This window comes from Falco biarmicus, chromosome 1 (genome assembly GCF_023638135.1).
Source record: "Falco biarmicus isolate bFalBia1 chromosome 1, bFalBia1.pri, whole genome shotgun sequence".
Lineage (NCBI taxonomy): Eukaryota > Metazoa > Chordata > Aves > Falconiformes > Falconidae > Falco > Falco biarmicus.
The window spans coordinates 23,263,996-23,284,335 of record NC_079288.1 but is presented as its reverse complement, the minus strand read 5'-3'; the positions used below and the strand labels follow the sequence as shown (position 1 = coordinate 23,284,335).

Genomic DNA, 20,340 nt, shown 5'->3' with positions numbered 1-20,340 from the left:
TTTTCTTTGGAGGCTTTTCAATTTTAATAAATAAGTGGTACAGCGGTGCCAAATCTGTGCATTGGGGCTCAAGAGACAGAGGTTATGTTTCAGGGCTGGTGTTCCTACAGCAATACTGAAAGACTTGATGCCATTTCTGAGGCTGGCAGCTGTGGCTCTGACCTCAGTTGTTGCAGCGTCTTTGCATCGTTACAGAACAGATACTGAAACACAAGAAAAACCTGACATAGACACTGAATTACAAGCTGTGGATAAGGTGGGGATTTAATTCTGTTTAGCTTACATGAACAAGTTGGTATCTCATTCAGCACCAGAGAACTGCTGCTGTTGTAAAAGCATCCTCTGCCTTGCCAGTTCCTCTCCTGTAGGAAACTGCTTCTGTAGGAGAGCACAGGAACTAAATCAGAATATAATCCCTATGTCTTAATACCATCGTGCGTGAGTCACCCTGACATGTTAAGTAGCTGGCTGCATTAGTGCTCAGCAATTTAAACATTCATTTCATGCTTGACAGGAGAAAACATTACATGGACTGGTCATCCTCCTGCCAGGAGATGTGCAGGGAAATGAGATGGGATAATGAGCTTGCCCGTGGCCACTGCCAGAGTGCTCTCTCCAGTTGCAGGTTTGCAGTTGGACTTCCATGGGACTTCAAGCAGAGCATTTCTTCCTTTCAGTGGCACCCATTCTACGTGATCTTGGGTGCAATTTGGAGAAGGGATTTCACAGAGGGATCGAAATCTCCCCTCTCCCCGCGTGCATGCTCGCTGAATGTGCTCTCACAGCACAGCAAAGGACTTCTTCAGACTTTACTCAGAATAATTGAAAGAAGAGGGGAAAAAATAGTGAGTCCACTAACTTTTAATCCCTGCTTTCAACTTAACTCTGCTGCCTGTTACATATTCTTTCCAGAGAAAAGTAGTGAAGTATGCTACAAAACATCCATGTCTAAGCAGAAGCCCCAGCCATGCTTCCAGATGACAATCCCTGAGCAGAGCAGAGGGCACAGAAGTGCCAGGAGCCTGTTTCTGAATTCACCCTCCCTTAGTGGAAAACTTCTGCTGGCATTTGTTGGTTGGACTTTGGGATTTTATAGCGTTACTCTGCTAGCAAAGGCTATAACAAAGGCGTCACTACAATGGCAAAAAGTGCACTGCCAATTTTTGTTTACTTACAGAGCTGCCAGAAGCTATTTACACATACAGCCACGACAGCATTTTGCTAGGACTAGAGATTGTCCCAGAAAATCTGTTATCACCAGTCCTTCACAGGACAGCTATTCCTCCCTCTTCTACCTTCCTAGCGTCATTTATCACTTTGGGAGGTGGATTTATGGTAGCCCCTGTGCTGCTTTGATCATTGCTCCCCACCGAATCAGGTAGGGTCATTACAGAAGCTTTGCTAAATGTTTTGGGCATCTGTCAGCCCTGCTAGTTCCTCTCAGAGCTCTGGACGAGGTGGGCACTCTCCCAGTTACAAACAGCAACAGAGCAGTCTGCTGTGCCCAGTGCCATGGGGCCACTAGCCTAGCAAAAAGCAGGGCCATGCTGTGACTAATGCAGAAATGTAATCCCCTCCTCCTTGAAATTTCTCTGTGGAAGAGGAATAAATGCAGAAGTGCTTATAAAAGTTAGCATTATAGCACTTTTCATTTTTTTCAGGGATAATCTGCTTTCCCTCTAAACGCTTAGCCAACACAATGCCTGGCTATTCCCTAAACACCTAAAAAGCAAGTTTCTCTGCAGCCCCATCCAAAGCAGGCCAGTTTTATAATACTCTCTCAGTTTGCTGCAGCTCAAGCAGCGAGAGATGCCTGGCAGTGAGGTACTGCTGCGGCAGGTTTCTTGGGCTGGGGCTCCCGTGTTCAGCTGCATCCCAGCAGAGGCTGGTGTCAGGCTGTGGGGAGCTGCACGTGTCCGTAGGCTGGGCTGTGGGGAGCTGCGCGTGTCCATGGGCTGGGGACAGGTGTCCCACAGGCAGAGCTGTATTTGCTGCTGGCCAGACCATGTACGTGTGCTGTTGGGAAGCAACTTGCATGCCACAAATGACACACATTGAATCCTTGCCAAAAAGCACAACCTGCCTCTGGTGCTGCTTCCCCTCCAGCATATGCTTTGTAAGAGCTAATGCTGCCGCCATGGGCTGCTGAAGTTCAAAGTAAACACTGTAATGTGGAGAACAGGGTGACAGTGCTTTGCGTGGCAGGGACAAATCTTAAACACTCTACACAGCTTCAGAAAGATCTGATTTTGGGAGTCTGCCCACAGTTCAGGAAATACAAAACCCTGTAACTGGAGCTGCCAGCACATGGCATAAAGACTATCCCGCTGGGTCTCTGTGGGTGCTCAGAGAGTAAAAACCTGACAGGGAGATCGATACTGGCCCCAGTCCCTCTCCCAGCTGGAGTCCCAGTCCAGTCTGGAGCAGGAAGACCAACAGGATGTGCCCTAACAGCATGTAGGGACATCACAGATCTCTACATTAGCACAGCAGCAGTTTACTTTCCTCTTCCCCTTTCTCAGCAATCCACATGCACTGCTCTGCCAAGAACCGAGCCAGTGCTTGCTGCAAGCTCTCTGCAAAGCCTCCAAGAGCCCCCTTTGAGCTGCAACAGCAAATGCAGAACCTGCCTCTGCATTTGGTATATCTGAGGCTGCTTTTCTTCTGTACGCTACCATGCATTTACTGACACCGTGTAATATCACCCACTCTTTCAGTGTCATGCAACCTTCCTGCAGCTCTTTACATATAGCTTTTACTTGAACTGCAGCGAGTAATTCCTTGTCAGCAGCATCAGGTTGCTGCTGATAATGGGGCAGGATATGTCATCTTAGCAGAGCAGGCAGGGCTCAGCTGAGCCCAGGGAATCCCTTACGCTGCTCAGCTTCTGAGCTGCACAGACCAGATTGGTTTTGGGGGTTCCTGTCTGCAGCATGTAGCAGTGCTGCCTGAAGCTGCTCTGAAGTGGTTTTGAGTTCCTGTGCCTGTTGGAGGAGGGCTGCACTGGGGCCAGGACATGGCCTTTGACAGATTTGTCTCCACGCTTGGCATTAGTCAGCTTGGCATCAGCCAGAGACGTGGCACGGCACGGAGCAGGCTGCCCCTGCTCCCTGCACTGCTCACATGGGCTGCTGGGCACTGGCTGGCCCCACCAGCAAGGGCCAAAGCTCCAGCTGAGCTCTCGTTGGCATAAACACAATCCTTCCACTCCTAAATAGATACATCAACCCTTATGCTCTCTTTTTACCTTTGCATTGACAGAGTGTCAGAGCCTGACACAGGAGCCGTGTTGACGTAGTCTGGCTCATCATCTGGGCTTTCTCTCTGCAGAGCTGTGAGTGAAGATGGCAAGCACTGATCAGTAAGCGGGTTGATCTAAAAACACATATACGCCATAGACAGGCTGTGCGCTCTGCCAATATTTAGCCTTGCATCACTGATGTATTTTTGTGCCTGGGCTAAGAAACCGCAGATCACAGTGTCAAGGTCTCCTTGAAGGGGCTTCAACATGGTCACGGCAAATTTGCAAACGCTCTGCAAGTGGCGAGCACAGACAGCTTTTCAGAGCCAGCAGAGACGGACTTAGATTTAATCTAGAGAGTGTGCAAACAGGATAACAAGAATAAGTTTGTTTAGGCAGCTTTCATACCAGAGACAGAAAGCTCCTAAACAGATATATGCAGACATTCACCACTATCTCCCAGGCCAGACTACCTGCTACACTTCACAGGAAGCCACACAGATTAAACTGCTCTTTAAAGGTCAGCTTAAAAAACATGCAGCCCCAATTACTGCAGGAGAGTTGCGGGCTGACCTGCTGGATGTGCGTGCTGCATATTTCTTTGTCGGAGGGGATTACAAGGCTGAGCTTGCACCAGGGCAACTTCAAAATATAAGAGGATGTAAGACACGAAGAGTGACATTCTCCTGTAGCATCCCATGGTCAGTGTTTAGGCACAGCCACCTACATGGTGGCCTTTGGAGTAATAGACATCCCAGCAGCATTCAATTACAAGCGTGTGTAGCAATTTGCAAATTGCCTTAGATGTTTATCACAGGCGACTGGAGAAAACATAACTCAAGATGGGGCCAGTGGCCGCATTACCCGGAGTGTGGTCTATACTTGTTTAGCGTGACAGGCACCCTGCTTATGAGCCTCATCTCTAAATAGTAAACTGCTGAGAACATACCTTCCACTTGCTGGAGTTCCCATACGTGTATCGCTGTGCTGTTCTCATAGTCTACAGCATCATCTGTGATTAAGAACGAGGACACAATGATGCTGAACAGCAAATGGGCTAAAACCAGACCTTTGTCAACCCCACATCCTACCACCGCACCCAGACCAACCACCCCGTGCACGTGGGTGAGTTTCCAGCCAGGTGGCTGCCGTCCTGCCGCGGATCTGCTGACACTGCCTCATCGCTTTTCCAGCCCTGACCACATGCCTATGTATCTGCAGGCACGGACGGGGATCAGACTGGTCCCTGCTGCTCCTGCCTCCTCTAATCACTCTACAGAGCCAGGCAGAAGCAAGGCAGGCTCAAGCAGTGCAGAAAGTGTTAATGTTAACTCGCTGAAGGAAACCAAACTGACTTCCTATTTTGATTGCAACATTCCAGGACAGAAGCTAGAAGCCCTTAAACAGACACTGTGATCCAACGTCATCCTCCAGTGGCTCACTGGCTGCAGCCTTCTTGGGCTCGACATGATGAGAAACCTCAGCTAGGGGCTAGAGCCATGATCCATCTTGGCTATAACAACAGTAAAAACCTAGAGAAACAATGGCAGACCCCAGAGCTCCAGAACTGCTGCAGAAATCTCCAAGTCAAAGGGATCAGCTTGGAGGTGAGCTCTTGGCCAGTGAGATATCACCACATGCATTTTCCTGCAGAAAGGGGAAACATTCCAGGTCTGCTCTGTGCCTGCAGCAGCCCCTGCACCCTGACTCTGCCGGCCCGGAGCCGATAGGAATCACTGAGCCTGTGGACGAGGGGCTTTTCCCTTGGCTGCGCAGGCTGCTGTCCCTCTCCGCGCTTCCAGATACCTTTGTGCAACAGGCACACACCGCAGCAGCGACACACCTACCTGAATCGGAGCTGTGAGACACTTCAATGACAACGTTTTGATAGGAATGGGAATCCTCTTCTTTCTCTGGCAGAGAGAAGAAAGAGGGGACACAAAGGACTTCAGGAAGCGTAGGTGACCTGGAAAGATCCCTGATCTCCTGCAGGAGAGGGCTGTTTCCCACAACAGAATGCACATTAGGTAAAACATTGTTAGTCTTGGTGACAGCCTACACTGACCCAGGAACAAGGCATCCCCAGTGCAGCTGAACCGGGCGATCGCTGCCCCACGGCAGCACCATCTCCAATGCTGCGGAGTGCCAGCCAAGCCTCTTCAGGCACAGCACCACCCGTGGAGTGACCCAAGGACAAATGGAGAAAGCTGGTCCTGAGGCACCATGACTTTGCTTCCAGATAGGAGTAAAACCCAGTAAGCATCATTACTATAGCCCTACAGCAGCCCCTGCAGTGAACAGGAGGAGGGCTGGCTCTGGTGGGGAGTGAATCTCCAGGCTCCCAGCTCAGGGTAACAGCCAGGAGGGAGTTTTCCTTCCCAGAGAGTGATAACCTTGCGACTGTGGTGTCTTCTTGGGCTTATTCTCAGTTTCTGGGAAGGAACTGAGCCCCAATCCAAGCATGTAAAATCTAATAGCATCTAGAATCAAGATTTGCTTGAAAGAATTTAAAACCCTGAGCCCTTCATTCTGTTGCTGGTTATATCAGCTCTCTGGGTGTGCCCGTAAGCAGCCAAACCACATGAGTCCCTATATTGCTAACCTCAAAACCTGCATCCACTGGTGCTGCCACCACTGACACCCAGCAGTTGGTATGGTCATGGCACCTAAGCTGGAAAAGTTTGCTGGCAGTGAGTGCAGTAAGCACCGCTGCTGCCCACCTCACAACCCTCTGCTGCATCTCTAAAGGCTCAAAGAGGAGAAGCACTGAGGTCGACTGACCTCAGCCAGGACAGGCAGCCCCTCCGTGGGCCAGGGCTCTGCTGGCCAAGGCCACACTGGGCAGGAGGGGAAGGCATTAGCCAACTGAGCCACTCTGAGCAGCTCTGCAACAGCTACACACTGTCACTACCTCTAGGTAGTCCTCAGCCACTGAAAGCATTACAACTAATAAGAGTCACGAAGACGTTCATAGGAACACATTCAGGTTTCTCTTTCTCCCCTTTTTGTTCTGCCCCCCCCCCCCCCCTTTTTTTTTTAATGTAAATTCTTTTGGTAAACAAGATGCTTTTTCTCTTTTTTTTTTCCCCCCTCCCCCCCAGTCTCTTTAAATAAAGAATGCGATTCATGTTTTGAAATTAGTTTTGGATAAAAATAGATTGATGTCTGAGTCAGCACAGGGAAGTGCTGAGTACCCAGGGAGGTGAAAACATTTCACAGATGCAATATTTGCCTTGAAAAGATACTCTGAATGGAGCAGTGTGTTTCATCCCACCTTCATTCACTAGCTTCATCAACCAAGCACACAAAATATTTGAAGGTGTCCCTTTGGCGAAAAGCTTCTGGATGAGGACAGGTCCTTCCCTGTGTGCCTGGGCAGGACGCTGCGGGGCCGCAATCTCTGCTCATGCAAACCACACTGAGCTAAGAACAGGGAAGCGGCCACGTTACCCCATGTGCTCTTGCAGCAATGGAGAATCTGCTGCTGCCCAGAGATGAAACAGCAGGAACAAAGTGTCTTGTGCAATGGGAGACAGAGATGCATTTATGCTGTCCTGCTTATAGCCAACAGACGAACTGGTGGGAGCTTGGGCGTCCCTCAAGCCCCACGGCTCTGCTACCCCCCTTAAGGAGCGTGTCTCCCGGACCCATCCTTGCTCCAGGCCATGCAGCAATAACACCCAGACCTAGGCAAGAGAAGCCTTGTGAGCTCAGTGGAGCCCTGGGACTGCCGGGCTGGTGGCTGGAGAAGGAACCCATCTCACTCATGTGGAGACCTTACCATTGGGTGGTCTGAAGAAACTGGCACAGTTGTAGTAATCCAGAGATATGGGCTCCCTGCGAGAAGAACAGCCACCATTAGCTTCTCCTGCCTGAGGCAGCCCACAGGCTTCCCAGCCTGAGCTATAAGAGCCAGGACCGTGCTGGGACCAGTATGGCTCTGCTCCATCGCACTGGTGGGCAGCAACCAGCTACTTACACGTAGGCAGCGTCCTCTTGCAGGTAGTCCTCTGCAAGCACAGAGGGTTTGCCGTCAGCACGCCGTACCACTGCAGAAACCCAAACCGCCATCCCAGAGCACAGCTGGACAAATCCCCCGCGCACAGCTAGAGCAGATGGCCCCAGCAGCCCGAACGCCTTGGCACAGCCCCGAAGCCCATCCACAAACAAAGCCTGGAGGCTGGAGGCAGGGCAGGCAGCCCCAATCCACCCCAGGCCTGGAGAAAACCAGGGCTCATCGCCTCTCATGGACAGAGCCCGCCAGCTGGCAGGGAGATCAGGAATATTCCTCCAGTTTGGGAAATGAGAGCACAGCCCCATACGCCAATAATCCTCTTAGGGCAAGCGCCAGCTCACGCTCCATGGGAGAGAGCAGGGGGCTTGCAAGCATCCCGTCCCCCTCCATCCTGACTGTTAATCAGATCAGTGCATGTCTTATAAAGCAATCACTAAATTAACCAAGCTGGAGCTCTGCTAGCTGCAGCAGTGGCTGCCTGCATGCTCCCTGCCGGCTCTCAGCCCCGGTAAGCTCTCAGCACCTTGGCAGCCTTCCCCCCCAAAATCCGGCCACCCAGCTGCACCATTTACCTGTCAGGAAGTTCTGGTACCTGCACTCGGTCCGGCTCCCTGGGAAAAAGCAGAGAGCACGTTACGCTCCGGCTGAGCGATGGGAGCGGTTCAATGACGGGGCCACCAAGCATTTGGGGGCCAGGGGCCGTGGCTGCACAGTCGGATGCCCCAGGGCAGAGGGGCTGGGACAGCCAGGGGTGTCATTTCACATAAACTGGCCCCATGGCTCTAACCGGGACTGGGCAGCTGCAGCAGGACGAGCACTGGATTTTAAACTCAGACCCAGGTTAGATCTTGTAAAGGGTCGCTGCGCACCATCACGGGTAGGTGCTAGTAACAGGAAGGAATTTTATTACTGCTCGGCTTGTTTCCAGGATAACCCCCCGGTCCAGCAGCGAGTAACCAGCCTCTCACAGGCTCCATCTTCCCAAGACTGGTGGGAGCTCCCAGCTGGCACCTATACAAATCATGTTTGCAACATCCCCACTTCGGGATTTCATGGTAGGTGCTTCCCCTGTGGCCACGTGGATGGGGAATGCATTAAACCAGTGCCCATCCCGGGGGAGATGCTCACCGTATCCAGCGTGCCGGGAGGCACTGAGTTCCTTGGTGGTTTTCCTGAAAGAAAGAAAAGGGAAGTAAAATCCCAGGTCTGAGCAACCGTCCCGGGGCTCACAAACCACAGCAGTGACTAAGCCAGAAGGACCGTCTGTGAAACCTCCCTGTGAGGTTAGAACGGGGCTCACACTGAGCGATGGGAGCTAAAGAGTTTGGGGTCAAATCCCAAGATGGGAATAACTATGCCTGAATATTGCAGCAGAGTTACTGTGTCTGTATAGTTCTTGGGGGTTTTAGAGATGGGGAGAAAGGTATTTCTCTTGTCAAACCACTTATAAACAAAGAATGGCCATTTATTTTTCGTGATGTACCTGTTCTGCACAGCCCCAGCTCACCTCCTTGGGTCTGATTTAAATGGTTGCCAGTAGGATGCGGTCAGACTGAAGAAAATCCACAAAAATGCACAAAAACCCACTGTCGACCATCAAAAAATTAATCGACCTGATCTAGCTGAAGATGTTCCTGCTCACTGCAGGAGGGGCTGGACTAGATGACCTTTAAAGGTCCCTCCCAATCAAACTATTCTACGATTCTTGCAGTATAGCCCAAGCCACATCCATAGGGTCCAGAACCCAATCCCAAATCTTGAATATTCATGTATGTTGGGTGAAATTCATCCAATCCTGGCCCTACAGCTAGATTTTGTTCGAGGTTTTTTTACCTACCTTGCTATTGATAAGTTTTCAGGCTCCTTAATTTGTTCCAGCCTTCGGGTCGTAGCTAGCACCAAGAACAAAATGAGGTGTTAATTATTACGGCAGCAGCAGATATTTCAAAGAGCATCCACCAGAGGGGATTCCTCCGTACTGGCAAGCATTTTTCTAATGCATCCCAAAATAGCTTCCAAATCGTTCCTTGAAAGTTCAGAAATGGCCAAACCAGGAAACAAATAGAGGCAAAGCTGGTGCCCATTGCCCGCAGAGCCAGCAAACCCACACCGGAGGAAGCTGCTATCCCAACTGCTCCCTTTTTGCCTGTTCTCCCCCAACCCTGCTTGATGGGGGGGCCTTTCCCATGCTCAGCACCCCCCCTTCGCCCTGCACCCGCAGGTTGTGAGCCTCGGGCGGGCTGGGCTCCAGCAAAGGCTCGTAGGGGGGTTATGGGGCTCAAGCCCAGCAGGGTCCCAGGGGTCGGAGCGGCCCCGCAGAGCCTGTCTGCGGGTGGTGACATTTAATACAGACTGTCAGCAGCTGATTTCAGGATAAAAATGAAAAGGTCAGCACCTTACCCAACTTGCTGGAGGAAGCAGCAAGAGGGTGATGGTAAATGAGTCACTCCTAGCGATTCGGGTTCACCCACACGGGTGAGCTTGGAGGAGCCCAAGTGAAGATGCTGCATTTCAGTGACGTTGCTTTTGTGATTTATTTTCAATGTCAAGGGACATCTTTTTCCTAGAGCTCAGAACTTGCATCCCCAGAAGCATCTAAGCTGGCTTTGACAATCTCGGTCTTACATCATTTCACCGCCTGGCTTCAACGTGACCCTTGTATTTTTACCCCACCGCAATTCCCTGCGTGCAGGACCCCCACCCCGCAGCACAGGAGCCCCGTGCAACATTCGTACTCACTGGAATGGAATCGAATCACCTCAAACGTCTGCTGCCCTTCAAGCCTGGGAAAAATAGAGGTACAACCTCAGCAGAAGGTGGGGGTCTGTGACACGGAAAATCAGTGCAAGCCCTCCCCACTCGGCGAGCGGAGGGAAGAGGGCAACAGCCTCCAAACTGGGTTTAGTGAAACGCCGAGGCACGCTGCTCAGCACGTCACGCAGGACTCGTGTGAGCTGGGAGCAGTTTTGTAGACCCTTCTCTGACCCTTTAAAATCAAGATGTGCTTCTGAGCCATTGCCAGAGCAGCCAGCAGAGGGAAGGACACAGGGACAATTCCAGCTCCAATGCTTTATGGACCAGTTAAGGCCAGAAGAGCATTTTCACCCACAAAATCCATGGTTGTTCACCCATGAAATGGCTTCAAACCACACTGCTTCACCTCTGCTGCTGTCCCTGCCCCTCCTAACATGCCTAGACATCAACCTGAAATAACATACGTGATCAACAATAAAAATAACATATGCCCAGGAACCTCTTTACATTTTAGTTAGAGCCACTCTTCGGAGCACAAGAGGATTCAGCAGCTCCTCTGCTGCAGATGCACAGAGGCACTTGCCAACTCTGATTTTGGGACCCTGAAAGCACCCCTTTCCCCCCACTCCTCTCCCTTAAGTCACCCCCCATCCCAAGCTGGTATTCACAGCTCGGGGCTGGCGGGGAGATGAGATGTCAGGAGACCTCCTGGCGAAGTCTGTAAACGCGTAGAGTTAAACCCCTTTGCCTGCAAAAAAGCCCTAACTAACCCAAAACAGAGCTCTCAAGGGAGCACACAATAGCACGAGCCTGAAGTCAAACCACCTAACCATCCAGTTAGGAATTTCCAGAAGCTGGGATGGCTCAGTACAAGCCCGCAGGATGGTGCCTGCGCTGGCTTTCCCAACGATGGACCACACCAAAGCCCTTCCCCCATCCTGGAGCAGAAGCAAACACCCCAACCCCACGGAGGCCTTTGCAGAGCCCCTCTGCACCACATTTGCTCCTATATCAAAGGTTACAAGCCAGCTTTTTTTTTTTTTCTATTATTCAGCTGTGGTTTGTCTGTTGCTGAAGGAAATAAGGGGGTGTGCGTGTGTACATGATGCGTTTCCTTCGCTGCTTATGCTGCAGGTCGGTGGTTGCTCTGGCACAGGGTCCCACCGGCACCAGCCAAAAGCAGGGTCTTGTTTGTGAAGTTACCAACCCCTGTCCCTCACCCTGGGGCACGACAGGACAGGATAAGGACTTGCCCTTCCAATTCTCTGAGACTTTTTTTCCAGCTAGTTAATGACTCACAGGTATCACAGTCAGAGCTTCAGTTTCATTTTGGATTATTCTTTGGAAAGGCAGCGCCCTGGGCTGGGGCTCACCATCCTCCACGCCCCATTCTGGGGTTCCTTCATTTTATATCAATCCAGATTTCAGCTGGGAGGCATGGAGTGGGTCTGGCTCCAGCCAGGGTCTCACCCGGGTGAGCTATTTGGGGGAGAAATGTGACTGTGAAAGGCAACTTACTGGTTCGTCCTCTCACTTGGCTGCTTCTCTCGCTTGGTGGCTGGAAGACAAAGGGGAAAAAAAAGCTCTTAGAAAAGGATGACTTGGGAGTTAAAGATCAGAAAGACCAACAGAACACATTTGCAAAACTTCTGCAACCAGAAGCATGAGAGGACAGCGGAGGCAGAGAGCAGCAGTTGCGATAGGGATTTCATTAATTTTTTTAAACCATGTTTAAATCGTAGTATTTGTCTCAGACACCGCAGAGCAAGCCAGGATTCCCGTCTCCAAAGCCCCAGACTGCAGCCTCTCTCCCCCAGCATAACCCACCCAGTGCCCAGAGGTGGGCTTGAAGCCCCACTGGGGTGGTTGCTCACCCCACTCAATTTATAATTAATGGATATATGAATTTATCCCCCAGGCTCTCCTTCTGTGCCTGCCTTCCCCCTGCCTGTCTGCCCCAGAATCTCTGCAGGATTTGTGCATCTGGAGCTGACCCTCCTGGGTCGAGTGTCCCACAGCCACCCCCCACGGTGACTATGGGCAGGGGTCTGCAGCCCATGGTGTTGTACCCACCCTGGGGAAGGGGTGCTGCAGGGGTGGGGGGTCCTTCCACCACCTCAACTGCTCTCTGGCTGCCAGCAGAGACCCTTCCCAGCTCAAGGTGCTGGAGCATCCCGGTGAGGGCGGCATTCCCCGCGCCTGCACATGGCTGAGCAGAACCAGACCCACCCAGAGGGCACATCCCGAGAGGAAAGGGTCAAGCTAGCGTGCCCCCCCCCCCCCCCCCCCCAGGACCCCAAAGCACAAGGACAGGGCCTTACCGGAGAGCTGGCACTTGACGCAGAGGCTGACAGCGGCCCCGAGCAGCATCAGCGCGGCTGCCCACAGCAGCTCCAGCTGCGCCATGGCCTGGCTGCATCCAGCCTGAAACACAGCGGCGAGGGGACCCCGTGAGCATTGAGGGCACGTCGCTCGGAAAGCTCTTACCCCCCGAAGGGCCACGTTGCCTTCACACCCCCAAAGAACTGGCCATTCGCTGAGGACACAGAAGAGACTTTAAAATTATTTCACAGGGCGGCGGAGGCAGCGCCCTTTCCCCACGCTGCTCCGGTCCGAGGGGCTACCCACACACGTTCCACACCAGTAACACCTGAGCACACCCCGGGGCTGAGCCCTCGATTCATTGTAGGGAAAGAGGGTCACGGGGTTCCCCTCAGGGCACTGGCACAAAGAGGAAAAACCCACTTGAATTTACTCGTTCCCAATCCCCCGAAACCCACATTGCCATCATCAAACGTTGTCAGCAGATACTATTTTTTCACATCTAGAGGACAGGGCAAAAAGGGAGGCACGCGGAGATGCTCAGAGCTGCCAAGACCTTTGTGCAAGACATTCTGGCTCTTTCCCTGCAGCACAGAATTACTTTCAATGTTAAATTCCCCACACTTATTTTTTCTGCATTGAGCTGGCCCGGACACCGGCTCTTCCCCTCCTTCCCACGACAGGCTCTTCCACAAACAGCAGCTAACATTTTGCAATCATCAGTATCATTTGGCTTCAATTTCTTCCTTTAAAATACAAAACCTCCTATAAATATCACAGAAAACAGCCTGCTGGGACTGAGACAGATGATTTAGCCCATTCCTATTCCCTAGGGCCAGCTTTTCCTTACTTACAGATTATTTTAATTTATTTTTGTTTTTAATAAACTTCTCGTTTGGCACCTAGGGATAGAGATGCTTTAGCTTGCCAAAGGCCAGCACGTTGTCATTCTGCCTGGTGGGAAGCTTCGCTCCTGCCTGACTTCAATCTCCTTTATTACCACTGAAGCCTGCGCTGTAATCAGTAGAGCCACTGTGAATGGGGGGAGGAAATATATATATATGCACATACATATAATTAATAATTGAAATATTAAAGCATTAAGTATTAATACAGTCATTATAAATATATGTATTATAAGTATAGTTAAATATATAAACATAGATTTATAGAAATGTAAATAATAAAGAATTTAAAATATCAATAACAGACCACAGAAAACAGCAGCCTGATTCTGCCCTGCTCAGCACCTTTTGCCTCCGCTTGCATAAAGCGGAATAAACAGCATTTCTCTGCCCAAACTGCAAGCCGCTGCCGCTCCACCAGCCCGTTCGCATGGGAGAACCCTCAAAGCCCCCACCCACCCCCGCCCAGCAGCCACACGAGCATCCTCCTGCCCAGTGCTGTGGCCAAGGATGCTGGTGGGAGGTTTGTGGTCCAGCTTGGCACTGGAGTCCTGGTCTTACACAGGTATCCTAATTACCAGGGCGCAGTGTAAATCCGTGTGGGGCAGGGGAAGGAGAAGACAGGCACAGCCTCCTGAGCACCTTGCTCTGCCCCTGCCAGGAGGGAGCCATCGCCACAGGGCAGTCGGGGCTTGGTGCCAGCATCCTCTCCAGCATCCTCTCAGCGCTGCCTGAACACCGCCTGGCTGCCCAAGAGTGACCCGACACCCAGCAGGATGTCAACTCATCCTTTGTTGAGAAAAATGGGTGTATTTCTACTCTTTGAGGCTGCTGGCCTCCCAGCACTCATGCCACTGTGGCTTTGCTCTCTATAGACCCCCAGAGGCCTTTCCTTCCTTTCTTAGGAAAATGGGATGAGTAATTTTAAATTAACTGTGTGCCCAGACCCCCCCAGACCCACCCTGGAGGCGGGGGACCAGCACCCCCAGCCACAGCTGGGACGTCAGGGACAGAGCCTGGTCAAACCCATGTGGTTTCTCACATCATTTTCCCTTGGCTCAGCATCCCCCCTGGAAATCACGAGCCGTGGATCATCTCTAAAGCATCTGCAAGAGGCAGCTAAGGGAAGCTGGCCTGAGGCCAGTGACCAAAATTCATTATACAAAGGGCTGTAACACTGTTAGTTTGGGGGAGGGGGGGTTGCCCTTTTTTTTTTAAAAAAAATAATAAATTAAAGTAAAGATAAGGTGGAGCTGAAGGCGCCTGACACCACTGACCTAGTTTGTAGCGCTGTAGGAAGGCCAGCATCTCCCTTCTAGACCCAGTTTTATCTCTGCGGTGGGGCAGTATATCAGCAAAGCCAGGCTGCTCCCGAGCCCCCAGCCCCACAAGACCACCACCAGCTGTTACCCACCACGGCTGCCCTGCAGGGCACCACACATCCCATCCCCATCACAGCATCCCTGCAGCAAAAGCTCCCACAGGCACCAAGCCATGAGCACCCCACCAGCCTGGGGGGTCTTGTGTTCACCGAACACCCGAGCCCATGGAAATCCTCCCTTCTGGTACAAAACCTCCTCTCGGCAGGAGCTGATGGAAGGAGGTGATGAACAGACTGATGACAAGCAGAAGGCTGGAGGCACTTACTCACGGCTGGCGGGATATAAATAAAATATTTGGAAGGCTGAACATGCTTCCCTGGCTCTCCGACTTGGGGAGAGGAGAATAAACAGCCTCCAAGCACCCAGGTCTGTGGCAAGATCCATGTGTATCAGAAGGACGCGCAGTCCCGCTCATCTGGGAATGCACCCTGGCTTTCAAGATGCTAAATTCAAACATGGGGGAAACCAGGTTCCCAGCTAGTTTCAGGAGCAAGATGCAGACAGCATCAAAATGCCCCGTTCTGTTTATACTCTTCTCTGTTCTTCTTTTGTTTTTTTTTTTTCTCCCCCTTTTTGCACCAGCAGAAGGTTCTTCTTGCACGAGGGAGCTGGTGTGGCCACAGCACGTGCTGCCGGCGGTGCAATCCCCCGGGATTGCACCTGAATAAGCGATTCCAGGGAAAGACAACGTTGTGGGCTGGATAAACAGTGATGCCCGCAGCACCGCAGCGAGGGGGGAGCCTGCCTGCCCCAACAGGGGCTGCTTGTCTCATGACAATTTTTTTTTTTTTTTTTTTAATGGGAAGAGTTAACGAACTTGCAAGTGATCATTCACCCTGTACACGTTAGGTGTTTTTTCAGCCCAGCTGCTGGTGCAGAAGGTTTCTAGTCCTAAATTAAGGATTCACGCCCGTTAACAGGGCTCACGATGAACAGTCAAGGGAAGAAGAGGCTGCTTTACCAGGGAACACAGAAAGATCCCCTCCTTTTAAATCTACTAAAGCAAAGAGCGAGAGTACATGGACACCATTAATCCGGCCAAGAGAGAAACACCAAAGTGAGCAAAGCTGTTTAAATTTAAATAAGACAATACTGGCTTATATAGTGTGGGGGTATACGCTGGATATGCACAGGCTAGAAATAAAAATCCCTAATGGATGGAAAGTCTGGAAGAACTTTCCAACAGCAGCAGCAGTGGGAAAAAGCTCACTTAAAACCCCTTTAACGGTACTTAAAATGTACTTAAACTTTTTGCTGAAAAACGAGGAGGCTGAGGAATGTGTTGATGTGGCATCGGCAGAAAGGGGTGGGTTTCTGCAAGATCGTTTCTCAGAAAGTCATCTTAGCCCCGTGCAGGCATCAAGCCCACCCCCAAGTTCATATTGCAAGATAAAGACAGAAATCGCAGATTAATGCAATTTATTTAACCCCTTTGAAAAAAAAAAATACCCAAAAGGCAAGTATAAAACAGTCGTCTTCTTTCCTCTCCAGGAAGTTTTGTAGCCTGCACCAGTTTGCAATAAATTAAACTAATTCAGACTGATTGGATGAGTCACTGGCATGAAATATAAAGCGGAGCTAAATTAAGGTTTATTTAAAACCTTGCCATATGAAATTTAGCACACTGACTTGTTGAACAGATGCAATATTCAACTTGACTCCATGTCTTGAACGTTTCTAAGAAAGGAAATGCTACTTTCTGTTTGTCTGTGCTGCAGAAAGTCCTATCCATTTAGAAATTAAAGTCTCAGACGAAGGAGCTCCTGTGGTTGGAGCCACTTCAATGACCAGCATGAGCCTGTGGAAAAGCTCCTTTCCAGAGGTCTGCACATCCCATTTCCTACCAGAGCTTTTATGCCAGTGTTCAGTTTTCTTAGGAAAGCTGCTGCCATAGAGATAAAGTCTGGTTTTGCACAGCTATTCAAGCAGAGCGTGCTTTATCTTATACCAGGGGAGCGGTAGATGCATTTTAGTAGAACACAGGACGAGAGGGAAAATTGGAATTGATAAATCAACTTTCACATGGATTATCGCTTTGCAAAATGCTTTAAAAACCCTCAGGTGGAAAATACAGTGGGAAATCCTAACTGCAACAAGCACGCCAGCATAAGGACATAATTCATAGAAATATCCTGTATTTGCCCTTAACTTCCCCCATTTCAGGCAGCATCAAAGCCATGAAGCGTCCTTCGCCACCACTGCGGAGCCCAGGGGAACGCCACGGTAGGAACTACAGATATCGGCAACCCGTATGTATGTAACTACGTCTCCTACATAGTCCAAAGCAACGAAAACGAGCCAATAACACACAAGATTATCCCATCAGAATCCTGTTTTGCTAAAGTGTCTGCCTCAAGTGTCTACCTCATGGCCCGTATTACACTGAACATTGATCACAAGAGAAAACTGATGGAGAGACAAAGCTCCTTCCCTCTAGGATCAGCAATTTCAAGGACTTCTGTGCAGTAAAATAAATACATTCATACACACAATGCCAGCCAGCCCTGAAACCGATGGAAATCCCAGAAAGCACAGGTCAGTTCAGCCATTTCATAGGATTGGCTTTGGAGGGGGAAGCAGCATGGTCTGCAGCGGTCCCAGAAGCAGGACCAAAGAGATTTGGGATAAGGGCAGCTCGGTCTGAATCTTCCGGAATATTTTAGTAGATGTAAATGCAGAAATAACGTAATGAAAAACCAGCCATGTTACCATCAGCAGGTGGGGTAGGAAGATTTGAAGAATAATATTGTAAAACGGGCAGTCTAGGCTGTACGGGCAGAGTCTCATCTTGGGTCTAGAGGGGTGTAAATGCTGCCGAGATATTTGGTACCTTTTGTACCTTGGAGCTTGTCAGGCAACAGCCCCCAGCTGCAGTGAGGGGTAACAGCCAGCACACGGCTTTCCAGAGGGGTTTTACAGGGATGACCTTGAACTCTATATAAAGGTCACCGAGATCTAGCTGAGGCTCTCTGAGCTCACCAAAATCAGTGGGGCACCCCAAAAGCCTTCACACGACCCCCACGCACCCCCAGGCACCCTTCTCTCCCCATCCCACCTTACCCTCATCCGCTCGTCCCCATCTGTCCCATCTCCTCCTGCACGGTCACACGCCACCAGCACTGGAGCCGGTTCCTCCCGGGCTCGTTCACCAGCTTCTGGTTTCCTGTCATCATCTGAATCACCAACCCCAACATCCGCCGCTCGGCCACGCAGCCCCCGGCCGGCACACAAGGGGGACCCGCGGGTGCCGCTTGCACCAACTCACCCCGCGCAGCCGCTCACAGGAGCCTCTCGGCGCATCTGCCCGGGGCAAGAGGATGGGGCTTGGATGGTGGGGAACCACAGATGCCACCAAGGTCCCTTCCCAAGCAGCACCCGAGTTTCAGACGGGGCTGGTGCCCCCAAAAAACATTCAAGTTTCCTTTTAGCAAAGAGCCTCGGCAAGATTTAACACCACACACTGGAAGCGGCAGATGCTGCGCGGGAAAACTCGCGGCAGATAAAGCAAAGAGCAAATCCTCACTTAATTTTTACAGAAAAGATACCGAGTCTCAAAGGCAGAAAATAGCCTGAGGTCACCATTGCTATGGGCCAAACCTGGAGCTCCCCTCCAGAGCTGTAGGAATAAAATAATTTCTTATGCTTCAGCATCGGTAGTTTGCTGAGATCAGGCACAATTTCACTGTATTCTCAAAAAAAAAAAAAAAAGAAAGAAAGAAAAAAAAAAAAAGAAAAAAGTAGTTCCTGATAAATTCCTTGGTATTAATAAACCTTCCTTATTCTATTTAAGCACCAAAAAAAAATTATCTGCTGGCTTAGAGCCCCGCTACAGTACATGGATTGTGTATCCTGCTCCAAGGATGGGAAAGCCCGCGCACGCATGTAACAGCCCCGAATAGCTGTAACACCGGCACATAACAGCACACGCTTCACAACTGCAAACAAAACCACGTTTCATGCTGCTGCTCATGAAGGCTCTGTAAAACCTCTCTCACATACAGCCATGTAAATTATTCACTAAAGAGAAATTCTGTTATATTTAAATGAGAGCGCTCTCAAGCTGCCACAACCAGTCATCTACATCCACATATCTCTCTCTCTCTGATAGAAAGTGACTCTTCTATCATAAAAATGATAAAAATCACCAACTGTTCACAACTTCTGCAACTCTGGGATGAGAGCTTTGCTATCAAGCTTTCTGAGGAAACATTGCTTTGATAAGATAGTTAACCACTGTACATGCAAATACATTTAGACTTTCCCTCTTCCAATTCTAGCCCGAGGTGCAAAAATAATTGCTTTGATGCACCCTCCAGAGCCGTTCCCACCCGAAATCCAGGTGCAGAAGCCGATCTTGAATAATCTGAACTATGAAAAAAACGAAGATTAGAAGAGCAAGACTCACCTTTGAATCGCTTGCATGCTTTCTGGCTGGCCTCTGTGTAAAGGATACTACATGCTATGAAATGTTTTTCTGACTGCTGAAACCGTTGCTACAAAATTTGCGTTTCTAGCAGAAGCCTTGGCTAGGAAGTAGTTTGAGGGGCTTTCTGATGGGATTTTTACATATTTAAACCTAAGCTGATAACTGAGGTTTTACAAAAAGAGTTCTTTATAGCGGCGCTGATGCTCTGAACACACCGGAGACGATTGCAGTTTGCCTTTCCTACCAGAGATCTGTGCCGCAAGGAAGAGCCAGGGCTCTAACGGTGCTGCCCGTTTGCTTGGGGGTTCTCCAACGGCTCCCACGGCTTCCGAGATGACTCACTGCCGTGGCCCAGGTGTTACCACAGCTGGCACGGGCTGCAGCGAAGGCACCTCGTGCCAGTCCCCTAACGGCCTCCTGGACCGACACACACCACCGCTCAGCCTGCGGCGGGCAGGAGCTGCTGCCGTGCCCCCGGTGCAAAGCGGTGGGGTCACCCCCTACGTTACACCAGCTCCTGGGGAGGGCGATGCCCTTTGGGGCCATGGGTCCCCTCGAGCCGGCACCCACCTTGATCTCTAACCTCGATTAGAAGGTAGGCAGTGCAGTAACACACACCGCTGCACAGATACTATCTCCCTCCTTCGTATTTCTCATGAGATGGGCTTGGTGTGCAGGTCTACCGACACAACCACGAGCTCTGCTCCTTGTGGGGTCAGACCAAGCCCAAGCCCCCTCTGATGCACACACAAACCTCTCGGACACGAAACCTTGGGATGCCGGGCTCTGCCCCACGTCTGCCCTCTCCCTCCCGTAATCCCCCGCACCTCCGCTGGACGCAACACTAGAAACCATTTCTGGATTGAGGAAAGGTCAAAGACTCCAGAGCATCATGCTTTTGTCCACTGCAGTAAATTATATAAAACACCACGTTGTGATTTCACCTTTCCACGTCCTTTTCAAGCCACACCCATTTCAGCCTGGTCTTGCTCCCCGCCACCCCCATAACAAACACATGGCACCTACTCCTTCGGGCAGTTCCACTGGCTAACCAAACACTATTTTCTCCTTCACCTATATAGCTACCCACATATAGGAACATCTCCCCAGGCCCAGAGAGGCTGTGAGAACCCACCTTCCCCCCTGCCCAGCTTACCTGCTGGAGCTGCAAGACTGACCACCCCAGAGGCTGCCTCCCACCCCTTCAGATAAAGGTGGGGTCAGCTCAAAGACCAGCTGGTTTTGCTTGAACCAGGTGTTATGGCTGACGCTGATCAGAAATTAGCAGCCAAATG

General features: G+C 50.7%; 1 protein-coding gene and 1 long non-coding RNA gene across 2 annotated transcripts; one reads left to right on the top strand and one right to left on the bottom strand.

The window, feature by feature from the left end:
• LAT2 (linker for activation of T cells family member 2) lies at positions 1 to 17,847 on the bottom strand. The gene is made up of 14 exons (XM_056338648.1): positions 17,680 to 17,847; positions 12,332 to 12,434; positions 11,529 to 11,568; positions 9,996 to 10,039; positions 9,094 to 9,148; positions 8,385 to 8,428; positions 7,829 to 7,867; positions 7,221 to 7,290; positions 7,023 to 7,078; positions 5,089 to 5,154; positions 4,191 to 4,253; positions 3,248 to 3,332; positions 284 to 378; positions 1 to 203 (listed from the first exon to the last, which is right to left on the bottom strand). Exons 1-14 carry the CDS (start codon positions 17,683 to 17,685, stop codon positions 190 to 192), a joined length of 780 nt encoding a protein of 259 aa, XP_056194623.1. The 5' UTR covers positions 17,686 to 17,847; the 3' UTR covers positions 1 to 189.
• LOC130149275 (uncharacterized) lies at positions 814 to 2,473 on the top strand. The gene is made up of 2 exons (XR_008821852.1): positions 814 to 1,890; positions 1,923 to 2,473. It is a non-coding gene; the product is annotated as an uncharacterized LOC130149275 (long non-coding RNA).
• Positions 17,848 to 20,340: the final 2,493 nt, after the last annotated feature.

Bases quoted from the DNA above. Each gene is read 5' to 3' on its own strand.
- LAT2 (XM_056338648.1), bottom strand. The intron at 7,868-8,384 runs GTGAGCATCTCC...GCTTTTTCCCAG, and splicing joins CTCCCGGCACGCTGGATACG to GGAGCCGGACCGAGTGCAGG. The intron at 7,079-7,220 runs GTAAGTAGCTGG...TTCTTCTCGCAG, and splicing joins CAAGAGGACGCTGCCTACGT to GGAGCCCATATCTCTGGATT.